The sequence below is a fragment of the Hyposmocoma kahamanoa genome, unplaced genomic scaffold (genome assembly GCF_003589595.1).
Source record: "Hyposmocoma kahamanoa isolate Upper Pololo Valley unplaced genomic scaffold, ASM358959v1 87, whole genome shotgun sequence".
Lineage (NCBI taxonomy): Eukaryota > Metazoa > Arthropoda > Insecta > Lepidoptera > Cosmopterigidae > Hyposmocoma > Hyposmocoma kahamanoa.
The window spans coordinates 17,046,960-17,063,683 of NW_020654422.1; the positions used below are offsets into that span (position 1 = coordinate 17,046,960).

Here is a 16,724-nt window from a genome sequence, read left to right on the forward strand (position 1 = left end):
CTCTTCGTTTGGATCTAACATTAATTGTTCGATGGAACCTTCGTTCGATCGAACCAAAAAGTCAAGCAATTGATCAACGAGGCTACGGGTTAACGGATAAATGAGTCTATCAATCATTTATCCTAATTGCTCCGTAGCGTAGTGTCCATTACATGGTAATTTTGTAAGTTTAATGTTTTTCGGTTATTTATGTGTGCACTAGCTAGTATAAAAATATTAATGATTAATAAATTAGTAATTTTGAATGCTCACAAATTTTTTGTTATGTATTTTTAGGTGTTACTTTTTCTAGAAAGAAATATTAGTGTCCTAATTGTGGTTTATCAATGATACATGTAAAGTTTATACGCATTACCCATCAGCAGAAAGGAATAAAAGCTAATTATAATATAATTTGACACTTTGAAACGCCGTGTGGAATATCGTGAGCGACGAGTGACCCGCTGAAAGATCGAATCATTTGACCCGATCACATTACGCATGGGTCGTGATCGACCCGGGTTATCAAAAATGATCGACCGTCACAGGTCTAAGGTAAAACGCAGCATGCGCTCGACTGTACGACTGTTATAACAACCTGGGGTTTGATTCAGAACCGTACGATAACTCAGTTGGCGACCGATTCGATTTGATATCGTACGATTTCTTTTCATTTGTATCCATAACACACGAATCGAAACTTTATTCAGAACATAGTTATCGAATGAAAATTACCGAACGTCTTATTATACAAAGCAAGAAAGTAATATGTAAATCTCTTATTATTTTAAATAAAGTCTGGCTTTTGTTCAATTTTATTAATTTATTTTAGTGCAAGAGTAATACATTCCTATATTTTAGGCCTTTAAAGTCTTAAAAATGTATATAAAAGGATTTTCATTTTTCTTATAATCTATTTCACCGACTAACTCCGTAAACGCTGTTGGATAACGTATCCGAATCGAACGTTTAACTCGAATATTGTGAAAAACTCGCAAAGCGCCCTTCGATTCGAGAACGATATCCAATAAAACGATTTGGTTAAAACATCGAAGAGTTCTGAATTGGGGTCGTGAACGACGTTTGAGGAGAAACACATCTCGTCCGAGTTTATTTTAAAAGTTTCAACGTCTACCGTTTGTTCCAATAACAATGAACCTTTGTTCAAACACACGGTTGTGTGTATCTTTTACATGTCATAATATTTGACCGACAAATACACATAATTTATATATTAATTTTCTCAAATAGCATAATCATTACTAATTGTTTTATTACTCGTCGTATACCTACATTGCTACGGCTTTAAGTTCGCCCCTGTTTCTATTCTGCCAATTCCAAAGGACAAAGAAGACTCCTAAGAATTTATTACTACGTTCCGTTTTTTAACCGATTTCAAAAAGAAGGAGGAGGTCAATTCGACTGTATACTTTTTTATGTTACGCAATAACTCTATAATAATTTGTGTGTAAATAAATAATTTGTGAACCGATTTTGATGATTCTTTTTTGTTGGAAAGAGGATACCTCAGAAGTGGTCCCATTTAAATTTGAAAAAAATATTTCACCTCTAAGAGTGGCAAACTAGGGGATGAATAACTTTTGAGGTCGGTTTATTGTACTCCGTACTGCGAATATGCAGAGTAACGGTGCTGGTGAAATTACCGGCACTTGGAACTTTCTCAATTTATGTCATAAGGTGACGGACGCAGTGCCACTAAAAAATAAGATTTTATTATGTGCTAGTAATTTTGTACATGTCTAACAGGTATGTTTGTAGAGAAAATAAACATATTATTATTATTAGTGTTGTAGTGCTAAGTTCTTACACGATAGGATGTATTTCATCCTGTCATATAAAATCCCGAAAACAAGTGTAATAAAAATCTAAAACGAATTATTTAAGAATAATATATCTATACAAAAAAAAATTTGACGCTAAAGTCCACTAGCATTAAACTTGAGTACGTCTTAAACCAATGCTTACTATGCAAAAGACACTCTTAATGCTTTGTGTTAAGAATGTCTTGCAATTTAGTGCAAGTGGACAAAAATGTACTTGTAAATAAACATGTCAGACGGTTTACCTGGTATGAAAGTGCCTAAGAAATTCAAAAAAGAGCATTTTTGGGTAAATGGCCACGTTAAGCTTTGACGGTTTAAATTGGTTTTGTCGCAAGCGGCATATAGTTGAATTTGAATCATAAGTGAGAAATGTAGTTCCAGTTTATTTAAAATCGAAAACAATGTATGACACACGAGCTCGAAAAACTGGCAAAACAATGACAAATCAAAAGGGCGCGAGGTGCATTTAAATGTATCATTTCAATCTTAAACTAAACTTAAAAAAGACTACATCTTCTTTTTTTAAAGTAAAAATAAGCAGAAAAAGTAAAGTAAGCAAAAAGGTACAAGAAAAGTTAAAGGTGTGTGCATAAACAGTGCCGTTTTGCTGATACTAAATATGACAATAATTCTATTCAATACGGACAAAGGATTAATTTTGTTTCATACGTTTACATTTGTTATATTTAAATCGATTTCGTCATATTCCCAAATAATGTTACGTCTCGAATTTCGTCACTTTATTATTGGGGACGCGATAAGAACTAAAGTTTTCCATACCTGTCAATGCTGTGAATCTACCTGCCTTTCAATACGGAACACAGCAATTCTGCTTTGCTGAAGCAATAAGTAATAAAGGTGTCTTCAAAAAAGAGTATCTGACTTGTCTTGAACCGATCAGAACATTTAAAACATATCACAGATAAAATATTCTAGAAAAACCTTGAGAACGGATACATATTTCCACTGGAGAAATTGGGAACGATGACGTCAGATTTATCTTATTTTCTCCCAACTCTGTATTTGATTTTTGATAATAATGTAGACAGAACGATTTTTTATATAAAATATGTGACCGTTTGTTTACCATCGTGATAAGTGTAAGTTTGTCGAAAGGAACGTCTTTTTACTCATATTTGTAGTTTTATTTCAAGTTGTCTTTGTCAGGGATAAAATATAGCATTATTCGTTCATGGTCACTTGATCCGATAAGTAATGGAATACGAGTGACTACAAATACTGAATTAAGTTCAGCTTAAATAATAATGTAGCCAGATCCCTATGGATTTTTTTCTTAGTTTACGTTTCTAAACTAAAAGAACTTTTCTTCTTCATTCATTATTATATGAAATATGTAATTAACATTGGTGTACAAATTTGGTCACAGCGTCACCTGATATTAAGCGGCGATGTGACCAACGATGATCCGCGTTAGAGTAACAAAATTACTTGTGTGGTACCACTATTTTATGTGCAAATTTTGGTCTAAACCTAACACGATAAATGATCACGGAAACTCCTCAGTATTTTGTTAGACCTTATGTAATTAGTTGTGAGGTATTTATTTATGAATGCACCAAATTTAATGTTGAAAGATGACATTCACACTTTTAAAATGCCATAAGTTTAGAATAGAATTGAATAGACATTTATTGCAACGCCACAACACATAGATAAAAAAAAATATTGATACAAAACAAGCAAAACAAAACAAAAAGACGTAATTAACAAAATTAAAATAAAATTAAATAAGGCAATAACAAACAAAGAGCAAAACAGAAAAATACTAAATATAACAACTACAAATGTTGTACTGTCATGTGTGCGATTGTGGCGTACGCAAAAGGACTTCATTCAGCTTATGCCACAATTTAATAAGTTTTTTTCGCCCTTCGATTCAAAAGCAAACTATTCAAATCTAGAAATTACCGATCTGGAAATACATAGTTTCTAAAATCCTTCCACCGGTCGTATTTAACGAAAATGGTTTTTTTTTCTGTTTTACTTCTTTCTTAACAATGAGGCGAAATTTGCTTTCATTAAACATTATTCTTCTTGATCTTGAGAAAATAATGTCAGAAAAATTCAAAACTTTTTAAAGAAATGTGAAACAGTGACGAAGTACACAAAATTTGACACACATTTTAGTATTTATATATATAGTGATTTTTTGCCTCTTATTTCATTCCAAAATTTCAGAGGGAAGTGTCGTCCACTCTATATGTATTATTTCCTTAAAATTTAATTAAATATACTCCGCCTATTCTGATCACTTGTAATAACAGCTAAGCTAAATCGAAGATTCCCAAAGTGGTCGACTCCAACATACATACGTCAGCGAAAAAAAAAAAAGGAGATTCATGAGACGTTAATGGGGGTCCGCGAAAGTGGGTCCCATTTAGTCAGGTCGTGAATACATTTTTGGCTCCACATTACACAGATTAGTAAATATGTAAATACATAATATAAATTACCTATGAAGTTCTTGAACATTTAACTACAAACAATATATTCTGTTAGATGAATGAATAAGAGTGGCAAAACGCGCGTTCGTGAAACGCGCGATTCCATCGCTACACTTGCGATTTACAGGCGATTGGATCGATGCAAACGCGCGACTGCATCGATATAATCGCTTTTAGATCACAAGTGTAGCGACGCAGTCGCGCGTTTGCATCGCTGCTAAAAGTCGCCGTTTGTAATCGCTCTGAAATTCAACATATTTTTTTATATAAAGTTTCTAGTGACAAACTTTATAAAAAAGATGAAGTATGACTGAAACTGTTTGTTACACCTTAGATATTTTACTTTGTCCAGCAATATATAGAAGCAGCATTACATAAATAATGCACACACTCAACATAGCCCCGCACTAGGGACAACCTGTGCCGCGGGTGCCATGGACACACACATAGACAACCACAAATTACACCCAAACTCACGAGAGAAATAAATGTTGGCCATACAAATATTTCTCCCGGCCCGGGAATCGAACCTGGGACCTCTGCGTGGCAGTCCGGCATGATAACCGTTCGGCCACGGTGGCAGTTTCATATATGGACAGAACTTAATTGTAGCTTTTCTTGTTGACAGGTGTCGAAACCTGTCAGAATACATGAAAATAGCAGAAAAGGTGAAAGAGTTCTTCCACAACGAGGGCATCCATTCGACAACCATACAGCCAGAGTTCATCGAACTACCGCTTGATGGGAACGAGGTATATACCTAGTGGTTATCACTATACTTAATTATTATTTAGTACTCTTGCATTGCCGTTTCTGAAGTTCGTGACACGGCATAGAGATGACTTTATATCTTAAAATTAAAAGCCTGGCGTTTGCACAGATGCCAACAGTGCATGTAATTCGTGGTTTTACCTGGAAATTGGCACTAATGTTTATTATAATAAATATTCGTGTGACTATTTACAGATTCCAGGGCTTTATCTGCTAAGTCAGTAACATGTAGCATGCCAATACTACAAAATATCTGTTACCAAAAACAAACAAACAAAACACACGCACTCACACTTGCACGCACACGCGAGCGCACACACACACGCACGCACGCACGCACACTCACACGCACGCACGCACACACACACACACACGCACGCACGCACGCACGCACGCACGCACGCACACAGGCACGCATGCACGCACGCACGCACGCACTCGCGCGCGCGCTCGCTTACATAAACCTTACTTTCAAAGTGAAAGACGAAACGTGAAACGTTTGTTATCTGATTATCGCAGATAATGAGTGGTGCGTCGGCTGAAGCGCCTTGTGTTCTGGACTGTCCGCCTAACGACGTCTGCCAGCACGCTACATGCTGCGGCCCTAACCAGCAGGTTCGTCTAGTTATGTACTTTGACCACTTAACAGAGAATTTTCTTAATATTGCCATAATGGTTACCAAGTTAAATCGATTGATAATAATTCAATGGAACAGTTTCATATATGGACAAGAGTACGTCTTGAGTACCGCTTTGCCACTCGGAGGGAAAGTACCTTAAATACCGTAGATAGAAAATTGTAAAGAAAGAAGACTTGATTTTGACTTTAAAAACAGTTCGAACTATATAGGAAATGGAACTATTTTTCCGGGTTTAAATTACGTATATTTGTTTTTTCAAATATACAAGATTTAAATCCGGAAAAATAGTTTCATTTCCTATGTGTAACACTCGCGAAAACCTAAGAACTCGCTAGTTCGAACTAAATTCAAAGATTTTTAAGTAAAATTGTCCAAGCCGAGAATCGGACCCGCCAAATGCGAAAAACATACACCTGTAATTTTACTATATTGACCCTCAGCCTCAAATATAAGGATTGTTTTCTTTTGAATAACAAAGCATCTTAAATAAAAGGACGACCATGAAATTTAACGTTTAATTTGAAGTTTTGTTAGGTAGTAAGTTACGAAAATGTGCTTAATATTCCATGTCTGTTGAGTCATTGCCGTAAGTGCAAACATTCTTACCACTACCTCACCTCATTTGAAGTAGGATATTGTACCGCCTCATCTTTTCAAATGAGTTACTCCCTCAAACTCATTTTAATTTCATATCCTACTCAACACTAATAGTTAGAAATGATAATGTCAGTTGTTATGAGCGCTCCAAAGTCAGAGCAAAAGCTATTTTATTATAATAATAATAATATAAAATAAGCTATTATTTTATTTTTCATTTTCCTGAAAATGAAAAAATTTCAAATTAAGTGTTAAATTTCATGGTCTTCCTTTTCTTTAAGATGCTATGTTATTTAAAAGAAAACAATCCTTATGATTTTGGCTTTCGATCAGTATAGTAAAATTACTGGTGTATTTTTTTAATATTTGACGGGTTCGATTCCCGGTTCAGACAGGCGATTATTTAAAAATCTTTGAATGCGGTTCGAATTGTTTTTTTTTTCGAAATGAATTATTTCAGTAAAATTTTCTATCTACGGTATTTAAAGTACTTTCCCTTCATGTGGCATAGCCCCTTCTTTACTATATCTATGGGCATAGCTGTGGAACGCCCTGTACATTGCACTGTTATTATTACAATTGTGTTGTAACTCAAAATACGTGAAATTCAACTTTATACCATTGTTGTACGTAAAATTTTATTCTCAACAAGTCAATAAAACAGTCATTACAATATTGTAAGAAACAATTAAAGATAATCTACTTTATGTGAGCTAGTTCTGGACAAAACTGTCCTTACTCAAAAATATGGAATTATTTTTTCATATTTTTAGTTTAGTTTTTGTATAGACGTCAGTAATAAACTTTATTTCATACATAAATTTTAATAATCTTTCACCGGAGGGAATTCATTTTTCATCGATTGAAAAAATACACTTTTTGAGTTAATACGCTATAGTATTAACAGTGCGATGTAATAAAAGTAATATCGATTTAAAAACGTGAGAACATTTTCTGTTGTTGGTTTTTGTTATTGTGACTTTATTTAGTTATGCATTTGTATTATTGAGTTTTTTTTGTTTTTGTTTGTTACCGGGTTCCATTCTATTTCAATTGCAGTTTTACTATTTAAACACAATAAGGGTTCGATAATCTTTTTCAAGGAAATGCGATATGAGGACGTATTCCACGATCGTGCGAAGGTTTAGAAGATTTTTTTACCTAGTTACTAGTTCAATCACTTTGGATATGTTTTATTGTTAAATTATTATTTCGTTATTGAATCAAGTTTTGGAATTATCGAAGAATCATGGTTATGTATATCAGGTTGCCATTGATTATGTATTGAATTAATTGTGTAAAATGTTATAAAAAGAGTAAAATGTTTTTAGTTTAGTTTGAACCGAGTTTAATTCAATTACAATACGACTTTTAATTGAAGATCACACACTGTTGACTTCGGTGGCAGTGTCAGACATAATCATTTAAACAATAATAAAGTTACATATACAAAATAAAATTACATATACATTAATAAAATTAAATATACTATAATAAAATTACATATACAATAATAAAATTATATATACAATAATAAAATCACAATACAAGTGGTTTAGGCAAACTTTTTTACCTCGGTGCATACGATGATATAAATAATGTTTTTAATGATTTGCTTGTAGTAATTTCGATAAGAATCCAATCGTTGTCACTTTGAATACTGTTATTAACATACGTTCTTACTCCAAGGTTTTTTCCGTATAAGGTTCTAATAATAAAATAACAATTATTATTCTAAAATAATAATAACAATTATTATTATTATTTTAGATTCTCGCCTCTCCCATGGCCTAATTTGCCAACAACCACACAAATGACCTGGTCTTTAACTTGGGAACACCCCGTACTATTAGTAATAGAGGAACGAATTTAGCTCCGGAGGCGGGGGCACTAACCAGAATGATTTCAATTTTCTTTTATATCCAAATGATAACGTAGTAATAAAGCACATAGGTGAAATTCATTTGTTACTTTATTAATTTGTAATTTATATTCCAGTGGCATCTTTTCCACAATTTATCATTCTCTTTACATCTTCCAAGATTATAAACGACACAAAAATATATATATATTAAAAAATTGAGCACTTTTTTGACTTACGTGCTTTAGTCCGCCGACCCTAATTTGTCTTCCAGATTCGGAACTTGGTCCTTAACTTTGATGCCGATTATGTCACGCTCTATGGCTCTCTGTATAATTCTCATTCTGTACATAGTATTGTGTGAGCGTCCATCTCTCTTCACCGAAGTCATCAGTTGATGCTATTATTCAGCGTTTTGTGACATCCTTTTCATGATGCTCTTCACCTATCGACTGTGAACTGGCAATCGGTATTATCTCATTTTGACAACTTTACAGGTGAAGAAAAAAATTGTTTGCATCATTTATATAGCATGGACGTGTGTCCATGACACCCGCTACACACACAACGTTACACGTTCACAAACTCACGAAAGAAATAAATGTATTTCTCCCGGCCCGGGAATCGAACCTGGGACCTCTGCGTGGCAGTCTGGCATGATGATATGATCTGGCAGTTAAGTTAAATGTGTGTGTTTTCTCAATACCACAATTTTGAGTTACTAGTTTTGAATCTTTGCATACGCCATAGTGTATATGATATAGTCAATATTGCCGTCTACTAACTAAAACGGCTACCTGACAAATGGTCAAATATCCGTTTTAAATAGCAATAGATAGAGCACAAAATTATCTTTTAAAAACAATTAGAATTAGTTAACGTGTTCGACTTATCGGAGCTTACCCTAACGATGCATAGCAGAAATTTCAATATTCTAAAACTGGTTTTGGTGTTTTATGATATCTCAAAAAATTATGTTGTCACTTAACCGGGTTTCAATTAGCTGACCGCAACATATTGGCCCGACTGGACTATTGACCGTTAAACAAAATATTATTTAATAAGATTTTTATTAAAAAAACGATCGCAAAATTTCGTGGAATTAAATCTATTTGTTAAGCCTTATTGAAATCGGTTACTGGAAAGTGCCCAAATGGAATATTTTCTTAAAATTTAAATGGGACCAATGCGGTCCGGTCCGCATTCTTTCCAACAAAAAAAGAATCATCAAAATCAGTTCACAAATAAGTAGTCGCGTTAACATACACAAAAAACACAGTCTAAGCCTTCTCCATTTTTTTTAGTCGGTTAAAAAGAACATCACCGAAAATTATTACAAATGGCATTACGTGGCATGTCACGTGTCACTGTCATTGCATATTTGTCATTGACATTGACAAATCAACGATATATTATTTAAAAGCGTCAATAATAACACCGAACGAGGAGTTTTGTGTGCTATTTGCAAATACAGATCAATATTGACTTAAGTACAAAGGGTTTCTGTGTATGCACATTCTTATTTGCCGAAATTATCTATGCACTTTTTATTAGGAAATAAAATTGGCTCGACCTTTGTTTAGAATTGAAATTGCTACTCAATTTTCTTGAAAATAACCCCCTTGAAAGGTAAAGGTTCGTAACAATTTGCGTTGTTTGTAAAATGACATTAGAATTGGTAATGAACTGATTTTGTAATAGGTTGGAGACAACCGACGTAGGGTATAACAATAGGTTATTTGTTAAATGTCGACAGTTAACTGCTTACCATTAACGTTGAAAAAATAGACATAATTTTGATGATCATTTTGTATACCGGCTTCAACACAAAGAAAAAATGACATACGCGGCAAGTGAAAATGTGATGTTTATGTTTTTCAATAAATACACTATCAATCAGTCGTTCAAAGTGGCATTACCTGTCTTCAGACTGCGTGTCGTACCTTTAACAATAAAAGTAATAAATAAAATTGACAGAACGCGACTTTTAGCAGCGATGCCGACGATAGATAGATGGATTACTCGATTATTTGCTGAATCAGAGTACATTGCAAACAAGCTTATGACATAGGTACAATGGTAATCAAAGAAAAAGGCTAGTCTAGGTTTGCGGGTATGGTCTGGAGTGTTATATTGCATCAGGTGTAGAGTTGAGTGTACTTTGTCAGCAAAAAAGGCCCGACTCAGCATTATGTCGCAGTTCAGGCGAACTACGCCGCTGATGATTCTGCCAGGTCCACGCGCGAAGAACGCGCGACTGCATCGATGCAATCGCCTATAAATCTCAAATGTAGCGATGCAATCACACGTTTGTGTCGATGCAGTCGCGCGCTTTCATCGCGTTTGCATCGTCGCTTAAAATCGCACGCATATGTAAAGGTAGACGACATCGAGTATATAACCAGAAATAGAGACGAAATAAGGGCCATATATTCCTATTAACACATTAGCGATATAGCTCTTATAAATATCAACTCTCGTTTGCACTGAAATATAGACAAGCCAACTACTGACCTGTGTGTACGTCTCCGTATATTCCAAAAAATATTTTGAATTTATTGTAATAAAGATAATATCTCTAACAATGCCGTGCTGTTCTATTCGGTGGTGTGGGAAAAACAGCAAAACATCTAATTACAAAACAAACGGAATCACATTTCATCGGTAATTAAATATTAAATATGTAATTTTGCAAATTTTCGTCCATTATAGCAAAGCTCAAGTAAAGTGGTCGATTTGAAGTGAAACAGTTACGACACCCATTGACGACACCCGTCAATTGTTTCGAACTCGAGCTGGTCCATCGGAGCGCAGTTGTCACAGTAACGATAAGGCAGAATAGTTTTCAACAAGTTAAATGACATTTCGTCTCTATTTCTGGTTATATACTCGATGGTAGACGATTAGCGACTGCATCGGTACTGCATCGCGTTTGCATCGCTGCTAAAAATCGCCGTGTGTAATCGCTCTTAAGTCAAGCAGTTAACCTACCTCAAATCTTTTCATCCCAAATATACATTTTTTTTTTTGAAATAAATAAGTTAATGTTAGACAACATCACATACCGTCTCATCCGTAGAACAAAGATCTATGTGCAAGACTACTTGTTTTCAGGACATAGTACATTTCGTTCGTTCTTCTTCGCTATGGATGTCAGATCGACCGTTGTTCGATTTTATATTTCCGAAACGAAAAACACCTTTACATAGGCCTTACTTTGAATAATGAAATTATTCTCGTAAGGTACTTATTCTCTTTTTGCTATTAATCACATCGGACTTTGTTCTTCGGATGAGTCGATACGTTGCTCTGATCCCAAAGTAAGTGATTAAAGCACCTGTGCTATAGAAATCAGAAACAACGACCGCACAACAAACACCCAGACCCGAGACAATATAGAAAAGTTACTTTTTCTGCGTGAATGGCCATGAATCGAATCCGAGACCTCAGAAATGGCGACGGCATGAAAACCGGTGTGCAAGCCACTCGACCAGAACATAAAGTCAGGGATACTACAGAAACCAAAAGACCATCTTTCGTGATTTAATTACTTGTCGCATTTAATTTGAACAATTGATTTTGGTTACGAATTGCCAACCCATAAAAAACCGAACTCAAGTCATTCATCCCCTAGTTTAGCCACTCTTAGAGGTGGAAATTTATCTTCAAGTTTAAACCGGGAGACCAATTTAAAATGGACCATTACGAAGGTACCCTCTTTCTATCAAAAAAAGAACCATCAAAATCGGTTCACAAATGCATGAGTTATCGCGTAACATACAAATATATTATAATAATACAAAAAAAGTCGAATTGAGAATCGGAGGAGACTCTTTTTTTGAAGTCGGTTAAAAAATAGTCTTATTTAAATACAACTTGTATATTTAATTAACACGTGGAAACAAGCAGTGAATGATATTAAATACAGTACAATAATTACGTCACAAGTGGTCGTAACTACTTGTAAACTGAAGTAGAAGAATTAATAGAACAGTAAGTTCTTATCTATTGTTCACATATTGTACGTATGTATAACGCGATCCATTTATAGTGTCCAACAGTTGGGAGCATTAGTATTGATATTATGCCATCCTTCTCAGGAAGGTTAGTCGGGACTAGAGACGGCGCCACTAACGGTTTTTCCAGGCCACTGACGAACTTGTACGGCGTAAAGTCGACGTGGCGAAAATTTGTTTATTTTATTTCCTAATAATAAATTATTTTACAAACATTGTTTAAGTTGATTATTTTATTTTATATTATATTAGTAAGAGTTATACAATATACAAGTTCAAATGCAAATTTAGTAGTTTTAGTAGCAGTCTACTGCTTCTTGTGAAAGAGTTCGTCCAGGGAAGTACTGCCACCTTACCAATTTCGGCCGCCAAGTAGTAATGTTAGCATTGTCGCGTTCCGGTTTGAAGGGTAAGGGTGCTGGTGAAATTAAAGGCACATGGGACTTGTGAACTTATGTCTCAGGGTGTCGGGCGCAGTGGCAGTGCCCCTCAGATCTTTGAGATTTAAAGCTCTGTGTGGCACTGCAACTGTCATGGACAGGCGTGTCGCTTACCATCAGGCGCACGACTTGTTCGTCTCGTCACTTGATATTATAAAAAAATACAAAGGTTGATTTTACACAATATTTAATAAATAATGTTTTTTAAACATTTGAAAAGTATAAGCCACGCCGGCTTCAAGCCGATTACGCCACCGCCGCCGCTGGTCGAAAAACCAACGGATACCGCCGACGACGACTTTACGATCGTCGCACATGTCTAGTCAGGACTAGCTATCGTACTCGTAACTAGCATTAGGTGAGGCGGAACAACAGCTTGCTCGTCTATGTTTGTGAAGTCTCGGCGAGTCGGACTGTCCGAAACTTGTGGTGCGACTTGTAAAGTCCTTAAAATAGTTCTCTTTTGAGAATGCTTAAGTTCTGTAAAATGATGGATGCTTGGGAATCGAGTGTATTATTATAATGTGTTTTTTTTCTTATTTCTGAATTAGCTTAGTGTCACGGTGCATTAGTTCTTAAAGTGTAATAACGAGTAAATATATTTACAACAAATAAAGAAATAAGTTAGTGAGAAGAAGGGTGATCAGCCCACAGGTAAAGATATAATGGTTGTTTGAGTTTCAAAAGCTTTTGGAGCATGTACTTGATACAAGTTAACTTACTGCAAGAATGAATGTCTTAAAAATTTCTTCAAAGGTACCATCGTTTTTTTAAAAGATCATCAATTAGGGTCCGCTGTATAATTTAAAAGACGTCGTCATGCTCATACTGTTCATCATAGAATTGGTATTGAAATGGTAAATCATTCACTAGTGTTAGTTAACTGAACATTTATAAAAATTAACACTTTTTTCATTTGATTTTTAGTGCCGTATTGCTTAGTTACTTTAGTCTACTTTAGATTGTTAAATCCTCGTAACCATTAAAGTTAACTTAGTTGCGCTATAAGATTTAAAATTCGTACCAAAAACCTAAAATGCAATTGAAGCATTGGAAACAACAAGGACGTTCGGCACCCAAAACCCGTGTTGATGTTATTGCATCAAAACATGTAAAACACTATCTAGTATCTTGTGACAAAAACCCATTTCGATCTCCCTACTAGGTGGCGTAAATTTCATTCATTTAGAAGGTGGCGCTCCGCCCTTGTGGCATAGACTATAAGTGTGACTTTGAATTTCGGACCCGTTACCACCTGCTGTTTGTAAAAACTTATTTTAATGTAAAATAAAATATCTGAAACGAGCAACTTCACCCTCAACATGGAGCATCTAGGAAACCAGTGAGACCTGCTAAATATGATGCTGTCGATTCATTTTATCCAACGAATTTAATAGATTGTTAATAATACGTTTTTTTTCAATGTTCTTTTAAATACGACTGATTCACAATTTATTTCCTTTAAAACCAATAGAACGCCCCATAAATTTATGGGTACCGGTAAATTTACCGGTTTTGTGCAACAAGGGCGAATAACACAAGAAAAAAAAAATATTTTCGAATGTTTGTAATTGTTTTAAAATAATAATAACACCTGAATCTTTTAGCTAAATTGTGTAGGCCAAATAAATAATCAAGTATGTTGTCATATTATAAATATTAAAAAGATATAAGACATTAAAACTTTATTTTCGATTTTCTCGAATCTCACTTGTGATACGCCCTTGTCACCCAAAGCTTCAATTGTAAATTTTACAAGGCCTCACAATTTATATCATGAGTTTTCTTTTTGTTGTCATCTATCAAGTACCCACTGAATGCTTAATTACCCAATGCTCACGTTTCAGGAGCGTAGCACGCCATCGCCTGCAGTTACACCATACCTTTGCCGGCAACGGAGTATGGGCTCCCGTACTGAGTCCGTCAACTCTAACATAGGCAATCCAAATCAGACGAATAGTACGAGGAACCTTGACGCTTTAGAATGCGGGTAAGTTAACATACATTCATGACTACACGTCTTTTTCCCATTAGGATCGACAGTGACCACAGCTTCCTGATACTCGTTTTTCGCCTCATCGACACGCGTTAATGCTTTATTATGCTTACTGATTTGCTAGATTTTTTGACGCTCGACACGTGACACGTGTTACGACACAATGAGACATAATTGTAAATTTTTTATAAAAAAAATCCGACCTCAAAAGTTTGTGGAATTACATCTATTTGCCAAGTTTTATTAAAATCATTTACCGAAAAGTGCGCGAAACCGGATTCATCCCCTACTTTGCCACCCTTATAGGTGGAGTATTTTCGTCAAATTTAATTAGGACCAATACTGAGGTGCTACCATTCCAACAAAACAAGAATCGTCACAATTGATTATCGCGTAACATACATACAAAAAAAATACAATCGAGTTTAGAGACCCCCCACACTAGCGTCTTTCGAGCGTCAGCGTTTTGCCAACCCACGCACAGCGTCGACACGACGTCCGCGCGGCGTGTACCCAAAGTTCGGCACTATTACGCTGTCGGTCAGTGTTTGCGTTGGCAAGACGCTAGTGTCCATTAAAAAGAGAAGCCGAGAGTGGATTATTTATTTTTTATTGAATATCATGATGTTTGATACAAATCGACCAAATACGAAGTAAAATCTTTCGATCTGACTGGACTCGAACCATTGCTTATGCTTCAACGTGGCGTTCTTACCAACTGAACTACGGATCAAGTCATCAGATGTTACGAGAGGAATATGCAACAGTCCATATGAATTGACGCCATAATAATGTAATAGACAGAATATGAAATATTGAACCAAAAAAAAATATTGAAAGAAATATGATTTAACCACACTATTACTGAAACAATCGTTTCCAATAACAAAAGCACTGGCACGCATGAACAATTCGCTTGCCATTATTATTTTCAACAAATAACAAAAGGTGTAATTTTACCAATTACTGGACACTTTTACACTTGCGCAATCATTACCACTGAGACGAGACAACAAAAAAGCAATTTCAATCCAATACAATGATCTGCAAAACAAACACATGGACTTGGACAAATTCATAACATCTCCAGAGTGGGTCTGTAGCTCAGTTAGTAAAAGCGGTATCACTGATTCGAGTCCAGTCAGATCGAAGGAATTTTACCTTTGTGTTATTGCATAATAATGACCTTTATGATCAATTGTGTAACGTACAAACTCGATACGAACCGAAATCTTCCGCGCGATAATTCCGCGTATCTAGTTTGTACGTTACACAACTTAAAGTTCATATACCTAGGTATTACAAAAATTTGCTTCCGTTTGCGCAATATAAATTGAGCCTTAAAGAGAACTGTCAAACATTTCGAAATTTTCGTGGAAACTTTCTACGACGTCGTTTATATATTTCTGTACAAGGACGCCATTTTGATAATTTTTATTGTAAATTATGAAATAAAATTATGGTTTCATCAAATAAAGTATTGCTGTCTTTCACGTTTTGTGAAAGAAAGACATCGGTTCGCCTTATTTTTTTTTAAATTATTTTTGGTCAATTTTCGAAGTTGCAGATGCGAAGAATTTTAACTTGAAAACGTTCCCATAAAGTTAGAATTTTTCAGATTTCTGAATTTTGTTATTAATTGTGAATAGTTAAGGTAGTTTTTGCATTACTATGCAAAAACCCGGCAGTACATTTTTGGTCAGCCCGAATACATGAGAAATAAATTTAAAAAAACAAGTCATAGATAAAGAGAGTCCTTAATACACAGACAGCAAATAACCACCTTATATTGATCCTATACTATTTATGAGTTTTCAAGTCAAATTTGAGCACTTTGTGTCCAATAGTTGTCTTCAAAAAGTGTATAAATTCTATTAGAAATTCAAAATGGCGATATTTTCGAAACTACTAAAGATAGTCCAATTTTATACCTATTACTGACCTCCCATTCGATATTTTTTTGGACCACTCGGTCTGCGACACTCTGTATAAAACGAACTTTGTTTTCGACTAAGCAGTACCACTCAAAGCTTTAAATCGCAAAGATCTGAAGTGCCTGCAATTCCAGCAAGAAATTACGAAGTAAATTCAAAGTAAATAAATAAATAAAGTTT

The 16,724-nt window shown here is 35.0% G+C and overlaps 1 protein-coding gene across 5 annotated transcripts in view; it reads left to right on the forward strand.

Annotated features, from left to right (window-relative positions):
• LOC113235040 (zinc transporter 1) overlaps positions 1–16,724 on the forward strand; it is a 69,478-nt gene that overhangs the window by 49,250 nt on the left and 3,504 nt on the right. For 3 of the 5 annotated variants that reach the window (XM_026470570.1, XM_026470571.1, XM_026470572.1), the window contains exons 7-9: positions 4,917–5,040; positions 5,579–5,674; positions 14,462–14,604. In XM_026470570.1, coding sequence (XP_026326355.1) covers positions 4,917–5,040; positions 5,579–5,674; positions 14,462–14,604 — 363 coding nt within the window. Of the gene's footprint in view, positions 1–4,916; positions 5,041–5,578; positions 5,675–7,356; positions 7,529–14,461; positions 14,605–16,724 lie in introns of those variants that run through there. The other 2 variants (XM_026470573.1, XM_026470574.1) reach the window with 2 other exon arrangements.